The 22,529-nt window shown below is 37.8% G+C and overlaps 1 protein-coding gene across 1 annotated transcript in view; it reads right to left on the bottom strand.

Moving 5' to 3' along the window:
• LOC100371313 (uncharacterized) overlaps positions 1 to 21,509 on the bottom strand; it is a 62,481-nt gene extending 40,972 nt beyond the window's left edge. The window contains exons 1-10 of the mRNA XM_085497586.1: positions 21,317 to 21,509; positions 18,580 to 18,805; positions 17,473 to 17,579; positions 10,777 to 10,842; positions 10,386 to 10,547; positions 8,286 to 8,431; positions 7,373 to 7,517; positions 5,337 to 5,508; positions 5,170 to 5,249; positions 4,041 to 4,185 (exon numbers count right to left, since the gene is read on the bottom strand). Coding sequence (XP_085353712.1) covers positions 4,041 to 4,185; positions 5,170 to 5,249; positions 5,337 to 5,508; positions 7,373 to 7,517; positions 8,286 to 8,431; positions 10,386 to 10,547; positions 10,777 to 10,842; positions 17,473 to 17,579; positions 18,580 to 18,805; positions 21,317 to 21,388 — 1,321 coding nt within the window. The 5' untranslated portion in view covers positions 21,389 to 21,509. The remainder of the gene's footprint in view (positions 1 to 4,040; positions 4,186 to 5,169; positions 5,250 to 5,336; positions 5,509 to 7,372; positions 7,518 to 8,285; positions 8,432 to 10,385; positions 10,548 to 10,776; positions 10,843 to 17,472; positions 17,580 to 18,579; positions 18,806 to 21,316) is intronic.
• Positions 21,510 to 22,529: the final 1,020 nt, after the last annotated feature.

The raw sequence follows: 22,529 nt of genomic DNA, 5'->3' as shown, positions 1-22,529 counted from the left end.
TAAGCTGATGGCCACCAGACAGTGGTCTATGCATGATGACAATAAGCTGACAGCCACCAGACAGTGGTCTATGCATGATGACAATAAGCTGACAGCCACCAGACAGTGGTCTATGCATGATGACAATAAGCTGATAGCCACCAGACAGTGGTCTATGCATGATGACAATAAGCTGACAGCCACCAGACAGTGGTCTATGCATGATGACAATAAGCTGACAGCCACCAGACAGTGGTCTATGCATGATGACAATAAGCTGACAGCCACCAGACAGTGGTCTATGCATGATGACAATAAGCTGACAGCCACCAGACAGTGGTCTATGCATGATGACAATAAGCTGACAGCCACCAGACAGTGGTCTATGCATGATGACAATAAGCTGATAGCCACCAGACAGTGGTCTATGCATGATGACAATAAGCTGATGGCCACCAGACAGTGGTCTATGCATGATGACAATAAGCTGACAGCCACCAGACAGTGGTCTATGCATGATGACAATAAGCTGACAGCCACCAGACAGTGGTCTATGCATGATGACAATAAGCTGGTGGCCACCAGACAGTGGTCTATGCATGATGACAATAAGCTGACAGCCACCAGACAGTGGTCTATGCATGATGACAATAAGCTGACAGCCACCAGACAGTGGTCTATGCATGATGACAATAAGCTGACAGCCACCAGACAGTGGTCTATGCATGATGACAATAAGCTGATGGCCACCAGACAGTGGTCTATGCATGATGACAATAAGCTGACAGCCACCAGACAGTGGTCTATGCATGATGACAATAAGCTGACAGCCACCAGACAGTGGTCTATGCATGATGACAATAAGCTGATAGCCACCAGACAGTGGTCTATGCATGATGACAATAAGCTGACAGCCACCAGACAGTGGTCTATGCATGATGACAATAAGCTGACAGCCACCAGACAGTGGTCTATGCATGATGACAATAAGCTGACAGCCACCAGACAGTGGTCTATGCATGATGACAATAAGCTGATGGCCACCAGACAGTGGTCTATGCATGATGACAATAAGCTGACAGCCACCAGACAGTGGTCTATGCATGATGACAATAAGCTGACAGCCACCAGACAGTGGTCTATGCATGATGACAATAAGCTGACAGCCACCAGACAGTGGTCTATGCATGATGACAATAAGCTGATGGCCACCAGACAGTGGTCTATGCATGATGACAATAAGCTGACAGCCACCAGACAGTGGTCAATGCATGATGACAATAAGCTGATAGCCACCAGACAGTGTGGTCTATGCATGATGACAATAAGCTGATGGCCACCAGACAGTGGTCTATGCATGATGACAATAAGCTGATGGCCACCAGACAGTGGTCTATGCATGATGACAATAAGCTGATGGCCACCAGACAGTGGTCTATGCATGATGACAATAAGCTGACAGCCACCAGACAGTGGTCTATGCATGATGACAATAAGCTGACAGCCACCAGACAGTGGTCTATGCATGATGACAATAAGCTGATAGCCACCAGACAGTGGTCTATGCATGATGACAATAAGCTGATGGCCACCAGACAGTGGTCTATGCATGATGACAATAAGCTGACAGCCACCAGACAGTGGTCTATGCATGATGACAATAAGCTGACAGCCACCAGACAGTGGTCTATGCATGATGACAATAAGCTGATAGCCACCAGACAGTGGTCTATGCATGATGACAATAAGCTGATGGCCACCAGACAGTGGTCTATGCATGATGACAATAAGCTGACAGCCACCAGACAGTGGTCTATGCATGATGACAATAAGCTGACAGCCACCAGACAGTGGTCTATGCATGATGACAATAAGCTGGTGGCCACCAGACAGTGGTCTATGCATGATGACAATAAGCTGACAGCCACCAGACAGTGGTCTATGCATGATGACAATAAGCTGACAGCCACCAGACAGTGGTCTATGCATGATGACAATAAGCTGACAGCCACCAGACAGTGGTCTATGCATGATGACAATAAGCTGATGGCCACCAGACAGTGGTCTATGCATGATGACAATAAGCTGACAGCCACCAGACAGTGGTCTCTGCATGATGACAATAAGCTGACAGCCACCAGACAGTGGTCTATGCATGATGACAATAAGCTGACAGCCACCAGACAGTGGTCTATGCATGATGACAATAAGCTGACAGCCACCAGACAGTGGTCTATGCATGATGACAATAAGCTGACAGCCACCAGACAGTGGTCTATGCATGATGACAATAAGCTGACAGCCACCAGACAGTGGTCTATGCATGATGGCAATAAGCTGATGGCCACCAGACAGTGGTCTATGCATGATGACAATAAGCTGACAGCCACCAGACAGTGGTCTATGCATGATGACAATAAGCTGACAGCCACCAGACAGTGGTCTATGCATGATGACAATAAGCTGACAGCCACCAGACAGTGGTCTATGCATGATGACAATAAGCTGACAGCCACCAGACAGTGGTCTATGCATGATGACAATAAGCTGATGGCCACCAGACAGTGGTCTATGCATGATGACAATAAGCTGACAGCCACCAGACAGTGGTCTATGCATGATGACAATAAGCTGATAGCCACCAGACAGTGTGGTCTATGCATGATGACAATAAGCTGATGGCCACCAGACAGTGGTCTATGCATGATGACAATAAGCTGATGGCCACCAGACAGTGGTCTATGCATGATGACAATAAGCTGATGGCCACCAGACAGTGGTCTATGCATGATGACAATAAGCTGATGGCCACCAGACAGTGGTCTATGCATGATGACAATAAGCTGATGGCCACCAGACAGTGGTCTATGCATGATGACAATAAGCTGATGGCCACCAGACAGTGGTCTATGCATGATGACAATAAGCTGACAGCCACCAGACAGTGGTCTATGCATAATGACAATAAGCTGATGGCCACCAGACAGTGTGGTCTATGCATGATGACAATAAGCTGATGGCCACCAGACAGTGGTCTATGCATGATGACAATAAGCTGATGGCCACCAGACAGTGGTCTATGCATGATGACAATAAGCTGACAGCCACCAGACAGTGGTCTATGCATGATGACAATAAGCTGATGGCCACCAGACAGTGGTCTATGCATGATGACAATAAGCTGATGGCCACCAGACAGTGGTCTATGCATGATGACAATAAAGCTGATAGCCACCAGACAGTGTGGTCTATGCATGATGACAATAAGCTGACAGCCACCAGACAGTGGTCTATGCATGATGACAATAAGCTGACAGCCACAAGACAGTGGTCTATGCATGATGACAATAAGCTGATAGCCACCAGACAGTGGTCTATGCATGATGACAATAAGCTGACAGCCACCAGACAGTGGTCTATGCATGATGACAATAAGCTGATGGCCACCAGACAGTGGTCTATGCATGATGACAATAAGCTGATGGCCACCAGACAGTGGTCTATGCATGATGACAATAAGCTGATGGCCACCAGACAGTGGTCTATGCATGATGACAATAAGCTGACAGCCACCAGACAGTGGTCTATGCATGATGACAATAAGCTGATGGCCACCAGACAGTGGTCTATGCATGATGACAATAAGCTGACAGCCACCAGACAGTGGTCTATGCATGATGACAATAAGCTGATGGCCACCAGACAGTGGTCTATGCATGATAACAATAAGCTGACAGCCACCAGACAGTGGTCTATGCATGATGACAATAAGCTGACAGCCACCAGACAGTGGTCTATGCATGATGACAATAAGCTGACAGCCACCAGACAGTGGTCTATGCATGATGACAATAAGCTGATGGCCACCAGACAGTGGTCTATGCATGATGACAATAAGCTGATGGCCACCAGACAGTGGTCTATGCATGATGACAATAAGCTGATAGCCACCAGACAGTGTGGTCTATGCATGATGACAATAAGCTGATGGCCACCAGACAGTGGTCTATGCATGATGACAATAAGCTGATAATTTAAAAAAAATAAGGATTACAACGTACCTTCATCGTAAGTGATGAGATCATCATCGATGTTAGCCAAAGCATCGTTACCATTAACTTGACAAAATTTAATATCTTGATGGAAGAATGACTTTGCTGAATTGTATCTACAACTAAACAGCTTATAAAATATCTCTTCTCGTCCCTGCATAAAAAAATAAGTATGGACAATTGAGTCACTGTCAATAACACCAGTATCTAACTTAATTTGGCTGAAATGACAGAGGAAACCAAAAAATTGTCAAAGCACATAGTTCTCTAAAATTTCGTTCACCTCAGATTCATGGTTTTGGATCAATAATTTAATTAATGAAAACAAACTGTTGAACTGACTGAACATGATGTTAGGAAGAATGTAAACATCATGCAAACAATAATCTACTATATAGTGTACACATAAAAATAACTTACTTTTTCAAAGTTCTAATATATTGCTTACTATTAAGACGTGCCCCTCGATACAAAAATACAGAAGTGAATTTTAAAGTTACAGTCCGATCTGTTAGTAATTTGGCTGCATGATGTTTTTCAGCACTTTTTAAAAGATAAACTGAACAGTTTTCACAATAGCAAATGACATAATAGCATTTTACCTTCGAGCAACAAATCTGCAAGTTTTTTCTATGGTTGTACTTTTTTTGGAGGGGGGATGATGAGATATCACAAGTAATTGTGTTGTGGCAGGAATTTTGCTCTTTGGCAATATGTATGCCATATAATGTTTTTGTAATCATTAATTTCAACCACTTAAAAATTTTGTCTTCTATAAACTCAACTGATTATTTAAAAGTTGTCAAAATTTTAGAGATTTCACCGTAAATCAACAACAAATACAAGGACAGACATTTTCTCTTCAAAACCTTTCCCTGGCGAGAAAGGCAACAATATTGGTCAAGTGAATCAGAGAATCATTTAAAAATAAAACAAAATGTCTGCCATTCAGCCATTTTGAATTAAAATGCGAAACAAAATAACTGGCACCAGTAATAGTTCACCACGATGATGTTATTACCAAGTTTGAATAATATTGACTAATGATGAGATTAAATTTTGTGATATATAAACAAACTTGGAACTTTTCATGATCTGCATGCAATACTAAAGTGAAGTATCAAGCACCAAAGATTACCTGTGGACTGCACCATTTCTCACAAGTTTTATCAAGCCATTCTCCACCATGATGCTCATATAGATTATCCACAAGATGAGCTAAAATTGAAATTAAAAAAACATAATTCATACTTGATTACTTTCATTGAAATACATTTACTGTAATCCAAAATAACTAATACTCACCAACTTGACTGAGTCTGTTACAAGCGATATAATACCATCTCATTGGTTCCTGGGCATTATTTCTCATAGCTGTGGCCATCCAAGCTGTCTGTGTATTTGGTAGTGAGATTTCAAGACTTGCTAGATAACAGACTGCCGTCAGAGATAGTGCTTCACTCCATTCTATGGCACCCTATCATAAAACAGAATTGGGGCTCAAACAATCTAATGAAAATAATTTACTTCAATTACAAATATCACTGAATCTAAAATAAACTTATTTGATATAAATTATATTGTTAACAATGTCTGTCATGTGACCTCATTAATATGCATAACTGTAATTCTAAGCATAAATACAGTTATTCTACCAAGTTAGCAAGGGTGTGCAACCATGACTGATGCCAATAACAGCCACTTCAAAGCAGGACATTTCCTTCATTTCATTCATCTATCTGTCTGTCCTTGTCTATCTGTCCATCTGCTAGTCTGTCCTAGATTTTTGACTTTTTGAAAATAACTAGTCTGATACCAGCTTTTGATACTTAATATGTAGGTATTTTAGGTGGACTTTAACTTATTTTGTGACAATATCTTCAATTTTCTATTTGTAGCAAATGTTTCATTCCCCCTACCGTAGAGGGCGTTTATTTATTTGTCATGTGACAAATAGGCCAACAAAACTGTTTGTTTTTTTTATATTTTATATTGTTTTCTGCCACATATGATGATTTTTTTTTGTTTTTACATGTATGTGTTAAACCGTGCCCTTGATTCACAGTATTTTCCTCACTTTTACTTGTTGTTAGCAAGGAAAAAATGGGTCAGTGAAACAAGTTTTTATTATTCAGAAAACCATATCTTCGCATATAGATGGTGTAGCACGATAAATAAGATATTGTTAGAGAGCTGAATGTGTCAACTACAGGTTCAATGATTTTCTTGAAAATCACTCTGTTTCCTTACACAACATTTGTAAACAGATCTGTGATTAAATATGTTATTTCCACTTTTACAGAACATGCCCAGTGTGGCACTGTGATAGCATTTTTGTCATACCCTTCCAAGAAAAGACACACTTTTTATATTGTAAATAGAAATGATAACCAAAGCATTTCTCATACACAATATTGTTCAATGGGTGGAAAAATACAGTACTTGCATTTTTGTGGATTAAAGAATGGATTTAATTCGTAAGCAATACTGCTTAGCGGTACTTTGGTAAAAGGTTCAGATTAAAATTAGCGAGAAGATGACCAAACACTGCATATTAGTTCATCACTTTAAATTATGAATTATGGCTGAGATTCTAAAAAAAAAAAAAAAAAAAAATTACCACATCACTTCAGCATTTAAATAAGAACATGCTTTCACACCATTGGTGGTGCTACTCAAATCTATTACTCATGTCGTATTGTCCGACAATGGTTAAATCGCTCAGCTGCATTCCGGCTGATTTGCTATTAAACATGACAATTCTATAGCTTAAAAAATCATAGATGTATAAAAACCTCCCCAGTCAAACTAACACTCATTCACTATAGATAGAGGGCGCTATATTAACAGCCAGTAGATACTGTAGAATACTTTATTTTCACTTGGAATTAATTTTCGCTGAAGGAATGATTCAGTGAAAATGAAATCCAGCGAATATACCTTTTTTCCTACCTTTTACATTCAACTCTGCAAAAATCAGTGTAAATAAATTCCACAAACACACCTAAAAAGTCTTTTCAGCAAAAATAAATTCCAGTGAAAATAAAGTATTTTACAGTACATGTATGAGGCAGAGTATTCAATCAAATCATGATGACCAAGCAGTTCTTAAAATAATTACTTGAGAAACTATTCAACTTGAGTTTAGACAAGTTGTATGTCTGTGATGTCACTCACAGTTGTGTAATGCAATTGTATTCATAGTATTTTTTATGCCCTAGAAATTATGATAATATGATTTAGAAAACGAATGGTCATCTTCTATGTGTAAAAAAATAGATCATCACATTACTTGACATAAAAACATTCATGCACATGACGAGGAGACGAGGTAAACATACCTTGAACGCCATTTTTGTTATAAGAACGCCACAAAGATAGTAAAGTTGTCCTCGCATCTCCCTAAGTGCAACAGTCCATTCTGTTTCTTCATCATCATTGTTGATTGGACAATAATTGTAAGCATTTAGTAAATATTGATCAAATCTAAACAAGAGAAATAAATATAGTATAAAAACAGTTGTAAATTGTAATTGGAGGATATCTACACCACTATATTTGCCCATACATGTAGGTTCTAGAGAAGAAGGGCAAGAGAAACTGGGAAATTTCCTTTGATGCAGTTGACTTTCTTCTCATTTATTGAACACCTCCCCCCTAGGTCAAAACAAATGATTAAACTCTTATTTTGACTACTAGTATATAATGGGCCTAAAACAAAGTTAATGGTAATTGGAACAACCACACTTCTGCCTATGGTGCTTTGGAATCTTATATCAAAATATCTTGCATTTGAGAAAGGGTCTAATATGAATTGTACTGTATATAGCTAATTGTTGTTCAGTGACACAGATCTTGGATCTACTAATCACATGACATACAATCAATGTGCCAGAAAATGTGTTAAGACAGATAATTGACAATTTAGAATTGTTGTTTTCCAAACTATTTCAAAAATGCTGCACAAAATTTAAAAATTGCTTAAACAGCACTGCACATGGCCACTCTTTTGTTAACCTTAGATAATGCAATTATAAACAACAGTTAATATAACAAAGCTTGTACAGTTAACAATCTAATTACTTTTGTTGTTTGTCAGTTTCTTCTCTAGGTTCTATGATATTGAATACAAGAAAAACAATGCATTTTTACATCATATCTGGCATTTGCATATACAATATAATGATAAAACTCACGAATTGTTGTTAAAATCATGGATTTATAATAACTACACTAAATAATGCAGAGTCTCACCTTGCTAGACAATCTGTGCTCTCGGCATATGCATCGTGCTGCTCCATCGATAGCAGTACAACTTTACTAGCGACGTTCAACAGATTAACATAGATATCCTGAATTAATTTATTGTTATTAGACTTTTCTTTACTTTTTAAATAAGCCTGGTAAACAAAACAGAAATGACATGCAGTGGTTGTTCAACTTAATATGTATACATTTGTATGATAAAAGGGGTAACTGTATGCAAATGAGAAAACAAATGAATTCAGATGGAAATAATATTTTTTCAACACAAGTCTATATGTACATTTGTATATACCGGTAGACAGATACAATATAGACGAATTTGTCTTCATTATTATTGTTAACCTTTTTACTACCTACTGCTCTTTCTCGCCCCAAATCTTTCTGTACTTTTTCCTTATATACTTATATATATATATATATATATATATATAATATTTCTAAAAATGAACCCTAATTTTCGAGCCAACAGACAAAATTTGAGTTCAATTTTCAGGTTTTACTCAAAAAATTTGGCTATTTTTGTCCCAGTCTTCAGAAGGAAAGTACAAACTATAAACAGAACTATTTTGTGAATTTGTTATGAAAAGTGAGAGCTGGTGGCGAAAAGGTGTTACATATGTGACAGGGCATATTGCTAACAACATGTATTGTGATTTATCAAAGACTAAAAATTGAGCCTTTGCAGAACATTACATACATGTAGTTTTTTTGTCCACAAGTGCCACAATTGTTATTGTTTGTATCAAAAAAATCAGCGTATATGCGAATTAGAGAATTTGATTCTTTTATCTAATGAATACTTTTACTGTTTTTAGTTTATGATAAATCATAATCCAACATCCATCAACATCCACGACACGATGTTTCAATCGATATCATTAAATAAAGAATTTATTCTTGCATGCAAATTTAGCAACTTAAGCGAACAATTCTTCTGTGAAAAGTAACACAATATATCATTCCCATGACCTCATGCACACATATGTGGGGTATGTATGAAGCAACAGCAGGGGATGTCGCATCGCTTGAGAAAATAACAAACCCCTGCCTGCAAATGTCATAGTGAGGTCACTAGGTGCAATCGTATTACCACAAACTCTGCTGGATGTTCCACTTAGTATCACCAGGAATTAAGGATCAATCCCTATATGTACATTTATACCAAGATTTACATGACACAATGTCAGCAATATAATACAAATGTGACTTCAATAATAATGGTTGGCTAACTTTTAGGTTGGCTTAATAATATTTGGACCCAAAATGCCATTTGTTGCAGCTAAACCAACAAAATTCCTTGTTCATTGGACCCACTCTTACCTGCCTGATCACATTTTGGAAATTTTTATTTTGATTTGTGCTGCGAGATTCTAACAAGTTGTGAAACCTCGCGCCCAGAGTTGTCAGAGTTCTTAACCGTATTCTTAGCCATATTTCATCACTGGTGATCGCCTGCTTAAACGTTGGCAATATTTTCTTTCTACGTTTTGTATATCATTTAAAAAATTTGTGAAAAAAAAAAATCTTCACTACACTTTCAACTGTTAGGTCCACGCTAGGAATCAAAACATACGAACTAACAAACAAAATTATGTCATATTTAAATATGTTCAATTAATGTACAATTTAGTAAAGATAATTTAAATACATTCTGCGGTGTTAATATCAGGAAAAATTAGTAACACAGAGGGCAGATTGAGAGAACATATTTGTTATTATTCTTATAGTATTTTTTCAAGTTCACAGCAAGAGGGGGATATATTTCATTAGACATTTTCCATGTTTCACTTCATCTGCAGTTCTAACTTTGTGTACATTTGCATTCTGAAATGGATCTTCTTAAGACTACTATGATTATTACAAATAATTCCTGTGGCAAACATGGTGATAGGTGGAGTTATCTGACCTCAGCTAATAGCATACAACAACATTATTAAAATCATGCAAATTATGCAAATTACAAAACAAAAACTGCAGTTAACATGTTTTACTGGACAACACTTGGAACAGATTGCAACTTTTTGTGGTGTCAGTTGTCAGTGATCACAGATATAAGAGACTCATCAGAGGACAATGAGATGACCTCACCTGTAATAAATCAGCCTGTAACACAAACCACTGTAAGTTGTTGGAGAATAATTTATTCCTTTCACATTGGATACATCGATTGTATGCTTCGTCCAAACGTTTGTTGTCCTTGTACAGTTTCACTAGTTTGATATGCAGATCAACATTATCCGGACTACTTGCCTGTAAATAAACACAAGACTGTATGCACATCTATAACCAAACACAGTATAATTTTATTAAATTATTCAACAAAAGAAACTCCATGCTAATACTCAAGGAAAGAATCACATGCTTGTTTAACCCAAGATTATTAACTATGATTAATAATTAATAATCATAGTTAGACAACTAACACCTTCACTGTTCCGTTTACACACATAGTTCATACTGCTTTAAGCCCAACTCTTACCATCTCTGTGACCAAGAAATCTTCTATTTCTTTCACACTTGCTCCATTGATCCTCAAAAGGTGTTCCTGAAACAATTCACATAGAAAATATTAAATACAAGACAAGGGGCACACATTATGGGAGGGATCACCAATTACCTACTACAGTCAAACCTTGATTATCTGAACACTGATTATCGAAATTACGGATTATCCGAACATGTTTCCAAAGTCCCATATGAAATTTATTTACGGAACAGAACTGCATTTTTCAGCTCCATTGTTTGTTAACAAAAGAGTTGAAGAATGGGGTTCTTGTCACCTCTTTGTTTTGACGGACTTGCTAAGTTGCGTCTTTTGTTTACCATGATGAAAGTGGTGTTACCGACACACGCTCCATCATCGCGTATTTAGCACGTCCGTGTCGGACAGTCATTTTATCACGGTCGGTTCCTTTGCTCAGCGGGAATAAAATAATTCACAGGTAAAAATGATTGACGTACACAAACAATGATTTAAAATGAGAACATTTTCTGGAATATCATCATTCACTCAACGACTTTGTCACGAGTACGATCTACGCTTATACCTACGCTATTCTACGCTATTTTACCATGTCATCTATGAAGAGAAAACGTACACCACTAACCATCGAGCAGAAGAAGGAGATTCTACAACGACTAGATAAAGGGGAGAAAGCAGCAAAACTGGCACAAGAATACAACATCGGACGAGCAACTGTTTCGGACATTAAAAAAGCACGGCCAATGATCGACAAATTTATAAGCCACAGTGATACAGCGAGTGCTCTAAAAAGAAAGTCTATGAAACCAGCAAGAGACGAACAACTAGATCAAGCTGTGTTTTTGTGGTTTTCACAACAGCGTGAGAAGGGAATTCCGATCTCTGGTCCGATGCTACAAGAAAAAGCTGCAAGTTTGCACGAGCGAATCCATGCCGATGAAACGCTACCCCCGTCAGATCACACCGTATCAAGTGGATGGTTGCAACGATTCAAAGATCGGCATGACATTAGACAACTCAGTGTCCAAGGTGAAACGATGTCCGTAGATGACGGTGTTGTCGAAGAATATCATCAGAAACTGCAGGTCATAATACAAGAAGGAAATTATGAACTCGAACAATTGTACAACGCCAATGAGAGTGGTTTGTTTTGGCGTGCTTTGCCAGACATGCGTCAATGCTACCGGGATTTGTAATACACGTTTATTAATTAAATGTAATGTACATGTATCAATAAAACATGAAATCAACGTACACTCTATTGTCCTTCATTTTATGTTAATTTTACGTTCGGATCGTTTATCCGAACGATTAATTAACCGAACAAATACGTCACCGCCGACTGTGTTCAAATAATCGAGGTTTGACTGTATTCAGTGTGCACATAGGGGTCCTAGCAACAATAATCTACTTTCAACTCGTAATGCAAATATATCTAACTGACTGGGCTATTGTATACTATCATAAAATTACAGCCAATGCAGATTTGAGCAGGTAACTTCCAACTTCCCTAGGAAATTCCCTTTCAAATGTTGCAATATACCTATTTACTTCCCTCAGACGGTTGCAGCGGGTACAATAAGATTTTAATGGGTAAATTACAACTTCTTTTGTACAATGTATACTCATAACAATTACATGATAAAAATTAATAATTATTACTTTTTATGAATTTCGCCTTAATTGTGTGTACTTTTTGATTACCTGAGAATAACACTATATTTAATCCTCTTATGACCACTTGGTGTTTATTGTAATCACCAGAAAATTCAAGATGTTTCAACTCATTTGAAACCACTCTTGATTTAGTGTGATTGAGCCAAAAGTGAACATTAGACCTATAGTGATTAAGTGTGAACATATGTGGGAGTGGGGAATATGACACTGCTTTTATGATATCAGATTGAATTTCACTGTCCTTGAGCAGGAATGTTTAGTGTGAGCTAGTTGTTGTTTGACAGGAGTGCAGTCAATTTCCCTGTGTGCAAAAGTGGCAAAAAGAAGCATTTTCCCAATCCAGTGGAGAAAAATATTGGATTTAAAATATCATTTTCAGTCACAGTCGGACAATCATCCATTGACAGTAAGTACCAAATGGCTTGTATTCTAATCACAGTAAGTTGCAATCGGACAAGTTTACAATCACAGTGTATGTAGTGTGGGCACTGATTGAGTCACAGTAATGCCTATGCGGACAGTCCTTGAGTTCACAGTAAATACCATATGGACGGCAACTGATCACACAGAATAATAAATGGACAGAAGCAATTTCACAGTAAATGACAAATGGATAGACATACAAAATAAATCATGTTAACAAGCTTGTTTTTCAATTATTTTTTTTACTTAAATTTTCAGTGCCTTCCAGGAGAAAGAAAAAGCATATTGCCACTTTGGGTGAAAACATGACTCTGAGAGATTTAGCAGCCCTAAACCTTACTCAAGCCGAAAATACTCTGCTGATGGAGGGGAAAAGGACCAGATCAGGTGAGGTATCAAGGTTATATATGCATAAAGCTGATGCAACTGCTGATGCAACTGATGATGCCTCTCATGGCCCCTCAAGCAGTGGTAATTATAGTGCCTCAGTCAGTACTGCCAACACACAGTCAGATAATAAGAGAAAAAGTAGAAAAAGAAGGCGTGAGAAGAAAAAAGAAAAACGTATGGCGAGTACCACCTCACAGTCAGAAAGAGAGGAGAGTGAGCATAGGAGAAAAAAACATCGTAAGAAGAAAAAAAGTAGAAAAACAACAAAAAATGAATGCAGTAGTGTCCCTGAGCCAGACAGGGTAGAGGGTAGTGAAGGGCAAATTTATGACAGGGAAGATGGGGAAATTGTCTCAGAAGGAGACTATGACAAGCACCAGACAGGGGGAGAGTCAATGGACATTGATGAGTCGGGTAATGAAGAATTTAACCAAACTAAAATAGTGCAACATGGAGAGACTGAACATGGTGATGGGAAAGCAGGTGAAAAACCAAACCATAAAGAGCCTGAGCTTTGTGATGGGGAAGCAATTGAACAACCAGATAATGGGGAGGCTGAACATAGTGAAGGGGAAGTAAATACACAAACAGAAGCAGCAGAGACCACAGAAATAGAGTATGATACTGATGCTGGCAGTCTTGTTTTCCCCAGTGACTCAGGGGAATCAGAAGGGTCTGATATGGATACAGTTAATCCCTATATTGGACTAAGCAATAGATCCAGGCAACGTATAGGCAAAAATATTGCTGTTAGAAGAATAGAAGACACATGGACACATAAATATAGGTATGATGAGCCACAGGAATATCCTAATGATAGCAGTGATGATGATGCAGATGATGAGGGGTGGTCATCACATTTGCATCGCCATTCAGAAAAACCATTCACTGGCCCTGAGCCTGGGCCAAACATACACATTGCTGAGAATAGCACTCCCCTTGATGCATTTCATACAATTTTCACTCATTGCTTAATGAAAAGACTTCGCAAAGAAACTAACAAGTATGCTGAATGGAAGCAAAATAAAAAACGCAAAAAAGATGTATCATGGTATCCTGTTACTGATGAGGAGATGCAAGCATTTTTGGGAATAGTCATAACCATGGGTGTTGATCCGAAAATGGCACTTAATGATTATTGGTCTACCACAGAAAGCCTAAGAAATGAATTTGTAGCCAAAACCATGTCCCGTAACAGATTTAAAAAAATAATGCAGTATTTTCACTGCAATGATGCTGACAAGGATCCAGCCAATATATCCATGCCTTTATTACGTGATGCTGGTAGACGGGCACAGCCATTGTACAAGGTAGCACCAGTGATGGATGAAATTATGGAAAAGTCATGTTCATCATACAACCTCCACAGACAAATTGCAATTGATGAAGCCATAGTGGGCTATAAAGGGAGCAAATCTGGTATTCCCACTGTATTCATCCATGGTAAACCTCGGGCCAAGGGGTTCAAAGTGTATGTAATGGCTGATGCAGTATCCAGCTATGTAGGTGCAATTGAGTTCATGACCACAACTGCAGCTGACCACACTAGAGCTGACAAAGTAACACTCAATTTATGTGTTGACTTGATTAGACATATCGGTGGACGTAACCACATCTTGTACACCGATAGTTATTACTCAAGCCCAGAGCTTGCAATGACCATGTTGAATGAACATGCTGTACTCACCATTGGTAGCACTCGCCAATCAAGGATAGGATTTCCTACTTGCCTCAGAGGGGAAAAAAAAAACCCAAACATGGCTAAAATAGAGCATTTAGAGCGGGGTCAGTTTGAAGCCAGACAAAAAGGAGAATTGGTTGCAGTGGTTTGGAAAGACTCCAAACTATTCAGTGCCCTAACAACATGCCATGATGGATTTCGCCATGGAGATAGTCGGGTAGTTAGATATGTGAAGGATAAGACGACTAGAAGACGTGTTGCATTTACTCTGCCTGCACCTGATATGATAGAAAACTACAATGAATATATGGGTGGAGTTGACAGGGCAAACCAGCTGAGATCATACTTTTCTGCACAGCGCCAGGCTCAGAAATGGTGGAAGTATGTTTTCTACTTTTTCTTGGATATTGCTCTGGTCAATAGTTTTGTAATATACAAGGAGGTGACAAAGAGCAAAATGGCACACAAGCAATACCAAGCTGAAGTGGGTATTTCTCTGGTAGGTGGTTATACATCTCGAAAACGACTGGTCCGAAATGCTGAACAAACCATTACAACATACAAAAACCATGTATTGGTGAAATTAGCAGGACGTGGCCACAGCTGCAGATTTTGTATAAAAATGGGGCGCAAGACAAGGGCTGGAGGATACCACATTACTAAGTACCTATGCAGGGAGTGTGGCATCAATCTGTGCAAAGATTGTTTTTTGCCATATCACCACGTATCCACAGGAAAAAGCACCATAACCTGTGAGACACAGTATGATGAAGCAGACCAAGTGCAGGCACAACAACTATGGGCAGATAGAAGACTCACTACAGGCAGAGGAAGAAACCCCACAGTGAGAGGAAGACCAACACTGAGAGATGCAGGCAAAAGGGGACAAAGACAGCGAGGAAGAGGAAAAAAAACATAAACCAGGATGGGCTCATTGGGGTGGGGGGACATGAACAAAAACATGGAGTAGGAACAAGGAGGTGGGGGATGGGGTTAGTGTTGGGGGCATATGAAAAAAAATTACCAAGAAAGTTGGGTTTTGGAGCAGGGACTTGGTCAGTATTATATAATCCTGACCATGTGCACTTATATTTTGCAGGATTTGAAGAAACGAAAAAGATACATCTGCCATAGTTGAAATTTAGCCTGTAGATACTAGGTAATAGCATTTATTTGTGGCAAAGCAAACATTATTTATTCAGTAAAAATTTATAATTTTGTGTGATTTAGTGATAACTTTTGACTAACCAATTGTGATTCACCATGATTTAGTGCCTGTCCAATTGTCATTTACTGTGATTCAATGCCTCCGATTGAGATTTACTGTGAATGAGTGACTGGCCACTCAAGATTTATTGTGACTCGATGTATGTCCAATTGGGTTTCACTGTGAAAATTTACCTGACCAGTTGTGACTCACTGTGAAGCCAAAAAGTCAAATGTAATAAAGTGTCTGCCTATTGTGATTTACTGTGATTCATTGCCTCTCCAATTGAAATTTACTGTGAATGGGTGTCTGTCCGATTGAGATTTACTGTGAATGAGTGACCGTCCGATTGAGATTTACTGTGAATGAGTGACAGTCCATTTGAGATTTACTGTGAAGCAACATAGGTAAGTGGAATACAGTGACTGCCTATCGTGATTTACTGTGATTCAATGCCTCTCCGATTGAGATTTACTGTGAATGAGTGACCGTCCATTTGAGATTTACTGTGAATGAGTGACCGTCCGTTTGAGATTTACTGTGAATGAGTGACCGTCCGTTTGAGATTTACTGTGAAGCAACATAGGCAAGTGTGATACAATGACTGCCTATTGTGATTTACTGTGCCTGATGCCTGACCATTCAAAATTTACTGTGATTCAGTCTCTGTCCGATTGTGAATAATTGTGAGTTTGCCTGCCCAGTTGTGAATAAATGTGAACCATGTACAATGCCCGGTTGTGATTTAGTGTGTCGGTCTACAAGGCTCAAAAACCGGCCAGCCAAATCCCATTCACATTAAATCACAACTGGGCTAGAAAGAGTCTTACCCCCTGGTCATAAGAGAATTAATCTAGTACATTTGACTCACAAATGCAAATCTGATTGTTATTCAAACCCAGGTCAAACTTGCACAAGGTACAATGAATCAGAACGCCGTGTCTACTGGCAGTTTGGATACAATCATAATAATACTAGTATAAGTAATAGAGAAGTCATTAGCGTAGTCGCTCATTTGTCTATTTAAATAATTAAATAATATATAAATATGACAAAGAAAACCTTTAAATGTGTGTTACCATAGCATGGATGTACTTTAAATGAAAACAGACATACTGTAACTACACAAAAAATAAATAATCCATAATCAAGTGGCACCAGGGGAAGTGAGATTGTTACAAAATGTAGCGAATTGTTTTCATAACATTAGATCATTTGACAGTGGCTATATTGCAATGTCCATAAGTTTGTTAACTTCCCCAAACGTATCTTGTTTGCACTCGCTGTAAACACAAATAAAACATAGTTTACTCACTCGAAGCTTGAAGATAGTTTTGTGACCTTGAAAGAACCGAGTTGCCTGGTCAACCCAGTACTGCGCACGTTGTGGGTCTGTTCGTACATGACAGTAAAGTTCAGCAACTGAAAGTAAAATGAATATATTGTAAATATAACATCAGTGTACTATATTGTAAAGATTATATCAGTGTACTGTGTTGTACATATCACATCTATGTACTGTATTGTAAAAATACGTACAACATCTCTGCAGTGTGTTATTGCAAGAATACCACAAAACATACACAAAGGCAGTATTGGTTACTTGTATCAACTGATCAGACACTGCCCCAGTACATATGTTGTGTATTCTTGTGATAATCTTAAAGGCAAACAACATAATGATTTTAGAAAATAAAGCTTTACAAATGTAGGAGAATACAATTTACATTTTTTTTTTTATATCACTTTACATTTTCTAGATATGTCAGAGTAATTTTCAAATCATTTTTCTGCAAAGAATTGTAATTGAAACATGCAATATTTGTTTATTAATATAATTGCTTATTTCGTTTTATACAAGTTCAATAATATTCTGACTTATACAAGCCTACATTGTTTCAAAATGCGGATTCTGAAGTGAGACGACGACACAAGTGCGAACATGGTAGAAACCATCGCAGTGTGTTCTTTTGTTTCAATTTTTAAATTCATCCAATTAGAGGCTTTCTCGCTAATTTTCTTACATGGCCAAGATCTTATTGATGTATATCAAGGGCATACTGCAAGTTCTGTGTCATTCTTACAATTTGTGTTATATCGTATAATCTTGCGTTGTAAGTCTTAGAATTGCCAGCGGGATTTCTATCAGTAAATAAATCCTGAATGTATTACAAGTCTTTCTACTGTGGTGGTTGGTGCTGCTTGTGTAACAGATAATTTTGCATACTAATTTTTCGCTATTTTCCATAACCGCAACATATCGTTCCCCACAAGATATTCAACTTCTCATCACTATATGTAGTGCACTAGCTTAATTCTCCGTCCTTCAAGATTTACTGGCAATTCTAAACCTAAAACAGAATGGCTTAAGCTTGACCGAATTCTTGGCTCAAAAACCAGGCATTAGAACATATTTAAATACCTTGTAAAACTAAATCCCTCTGGGTATTATTCAACTCATATGATCTTCTATAGGAATCAATTGCCTTCTCATAATGTTTCTTTGTCTGTTGTATCTTTCCTAACAGTCTATGACCTTTAGCATCTGATTGGTTGACACTCAAGTAGACAGTAATGTAGTGGATTGCTTTATCATAGTCTTGTGCTTCGTAATACATACGAGCAAACGCATAACCTTTAAGATTTTGCTGAAAAAATAAGAGGAGTACATCAACCAATAAAAATTATTTTCGTTATGTTATTTGCTATTTTGTCTTCTGATTTGAAGATGACCATATCACAAAATTAAGAAGAATTCTTAATTATTTCCTGTATAGCTTCCCTTCAGGATGTATATAATCACCAATTGTCATATATCGTCACTGCAAACATAGAAAATCACACACATACTTCTTTGACAGGTTGTGTTTAGTGAAATAATTTCCAGGATAGATTTTTTTTTTTTGCAGGAAAAACATCAATACCCAAATAAATATGTCAGGGTTTGATCAGTGGTCAGAATAGCTCAGACACCTTCAAGTCATTGGTATATAACCAGTAAATGGGGAATAATCTAGTATTTTTTAAGAGACAACTAAATGCCATATTGTATGTTGTTTCAGGTTGTTGTGGCATTGTATAATTGCGTCAGAATGATTTCCATTAATCACATTGCATGTGTAAGAAGATTTCTGTGGAATAGACTATTGCCCTGTCCTCACTAGAAAAAAATTAAGCAATTTCAATTTGGATCGAAGTTGGTTCAGTTGTCGCCATTTGAGCTAATCTTGTTCAAAACCATGTTTAACTAATTCAAATTGAAGCAGAGTCAAGGGGTACATGCAAGTTTGAATAAAATTAACTAATATAGTTTATTGATCCAGTGGGGACAGCAAACCAAATTTTATTCAAATGAAATCCACTTTTTCTCAGGAACTTTGAGGTTGAAGTGCACTCATGCATACTAATTTTGCGATATTTTTTTTCAATAATAGGTGCGAAAGTTGAATGTCGAGGCCATCAATTTATTGCCCCAGTAGAGTGTATAGATTGAAATGGAACTGCCACAGCAAAATACATGTAGTAGAATATATACTTAGATTACCAAATGTCAAAATGAGTATCCGGATGTTAAACATATGACTTTGCAATGTAGAATCAAAATTTGACACAATCTTATCATCACCTCAAAAAGACTGCTTACCACATTTTTCTATTTGTGAAACAAAATTAATGGATTTAGTTATGCAGGAAAAGCTGACAACCCAGGCTGAATAGCGTGTGGGACAGCTAGTTTGGTGATTTCTAGACATCTCGACCCAAAAATTTCTTGGCCCAAGACACTTCGACCCAAATTGGACATCTCGACCTAGACACCCTGGGATTCTCGACCCACCAAATCGACCAGACCCTATCTAAGTGTGGCGACGCGAACCTCTATCTAGTTCAACGTTGATAATGTTGCTCTTTGATAACTTAAAATTCACGCCCTTTGTTACGTGTGAATATTAGTGGCAACACGTTTCGGTGTCACCTCCTTGAAAAATAACTTATCACCCATCAAGCGCGACAATGGATCAATCAAAAAATGACGTCACTTTCAGGGGTCGCGTGCTGTGAAATGAACAGCAAAAGCAGCAAAAAAAAAAAAATCAGTGAAACAAACACTGTGGTCTACGCGCACTGGGAAAAGTACGACGCTATTGAGAAAAGTACGACGCTATTGGGATCGGGTCGAGGCGGCGGGTCGTCTGAAATAGGTGGGTCGAGATGTCTAGGGGTCCTGGGTCGAGTTGTCCAATGAAAAATGGGTCGAGATGTCCAGCACCCTGGCTTGGTAATTACAGCGAGACAAAAACTAGTTTGCATCTGCATTATAAACTGAATTGAATTAGTTAACATGGATTTGATTTGATTTGAAGTTTTTCGTTTCTAATCATTGTATTTGAAAAATACAATCAGTGTGATTGTACATTTATCTTTATATATAATTTCAACATTTATTCAAAATTATTGTCTATAATTGTCGCAAAATACAGATTCTGGAGAGGTGAGATGACAGAGTGTGAACAAAGTAGAAAACACTACAGTGCTCTGTATCCTTCCTTACAGCTTTGGAATAACTAGTTATACTGTGTTGTAAGTCTCCTGAATACCAGTGGGCTATCAGTTATGCAACAAATTCACTATTGTGAATTCATTTATTGCAAGTTGCTCTACTGGGATGCAAATTGCAATACTAATTTCTGCTATTTTCCACAGCTACAGGTACTATGTAGTAATTTGGAGACTAGGGAATGCATACAGTGATTTTAATTTTGTTTTTTTCTTTGTACCACTGCCGAGATGTCGGTGGTTCAGGATAGTCTTTTCTTATTTTGGTAAACAATATATCGTCCCATGGATCTAGACGTCTGTTTATACTTCCGTGTTGATGGTTTTATTTCTGGGAACAATAGCAAAGAAATAATATTCGCATATCTGCTTCGTATTAAAATGTCAAAACAAACACAGACACAAAGACAAGTTTACTGTTCGACCTCGATAATGAATGCATACACGCAGTACTACATCCACTGATCGATCTGGTGGAGTGCATGGAACGAAACATCGGCACCACCCGCCACATGTTGTAATTCGTTATCAAATGGCACCCTCAATGGACACCGGACATTCAATTTCAAACAACGGTATCCATTTCCGGCGAAAACGGTACTCACCTCGTGTGGGCTTGAAAGGTTACGAATTGCGGCAGACACATATTTATCAACCTCCTGCCTGCTGCGGATCATTTTTGGTATATATGGGTAAGTTGAATTCACAGAAATAAACAGTCAAAATAAATGCACATCATAAGAAACATGCCTTCACGAGCCGGTTAATTCAGAGACGTCACAAGATCGGACCCTCCAGCCTATCGATAAATAGCAATATGTGCAGGAAGAACAGGTGAGTGCCATGCATATTATAAATGAATCCGCGGCGGGAAAGTTTCGTTGAGCACAATTTTGCAAGTTAAAAAGTCAGCAAAATAATTGCGTGGTGACCAATGTCTATAGTTTAGGTTACTTTCAAGAGGGTCGGCAAGGGATATATTCGCAAGGTGACAGTAATCAATTATTTTATTTTCGTAATAATGTAATTTAAAAAAAATAAAAAAACGTAAATTCATAGACATGGGCAAGGTGTAAAATCGTTCGTAAAATTATTCGTCCGTATTTTGTACAAAGATATTATTTTTTGTAAGCGTATATTAAAGCATTTTTCAAATGTCGTAATTTGTACACAATTTTCAATTATGATTTGTAGATACAAATTATCAAAAATATTATAAAAATGTATTTAGGAATTTACTTTATATGTAAAGTGTAAAAACCTATTTTACTATAAATGGAACTTTCGTTTTATTTCCTGTAAAAACGTGAAATGCCTTTTTTATTTTCTATAACCTGTATCACCTACCCCTTGCCCCCCCCCCCTCAAATTTTCAAAGGCGCGATACAAGAGACCCTATGCCACCATTTATATTCGTGTGGGCTATTTAGATCTTTTTATATAATTTAATCATGTAATGATGTACCTATTATATATAATATGTACATGCCTTAAACAACAATACAAATCTTAGAGAGGTGGGCAAATTGGGGGGAAATGAACGGGAACAAAAATCATGCTAACAATCAGGGGGTAACAGAATCTTGAAGGAAAAATATTTCACACAGAGAGACAAAATACAGAAAATTCGTCATGAGAAAAATAGCAAAAAATCAAGTGAAGACAAAATAATTGAGCTATTATTCTGCCACGTACGAATTTCTAATGGTCCACCCCTTAATGGGCATCAAATTGGATACACTGGGAACTAAATGTGCTATATTCGTAGGTGATCTGTCATGCTTTGTTGCTGATGAAAATTCGGCTCAATTTTTATTC

The sequence above is a fragment of the Saccoglossus kowalevskii genome, chromosome 1 (genome assembly GCF_978046115.1).
Source record: "Saccoglossus kowalevskii chromosome 1, keSacKowa6.1, whole genome shotgun sequence".
NCBI lineage: Eukaryota > Metazoa > Hemichordata > Enteropneusta > Harrimaniidae > Saccoglossus > Saccoglossus kowalevskii.
This window is presented reverse-complemented; position numbering and strand designations above follow the sequence as displayed.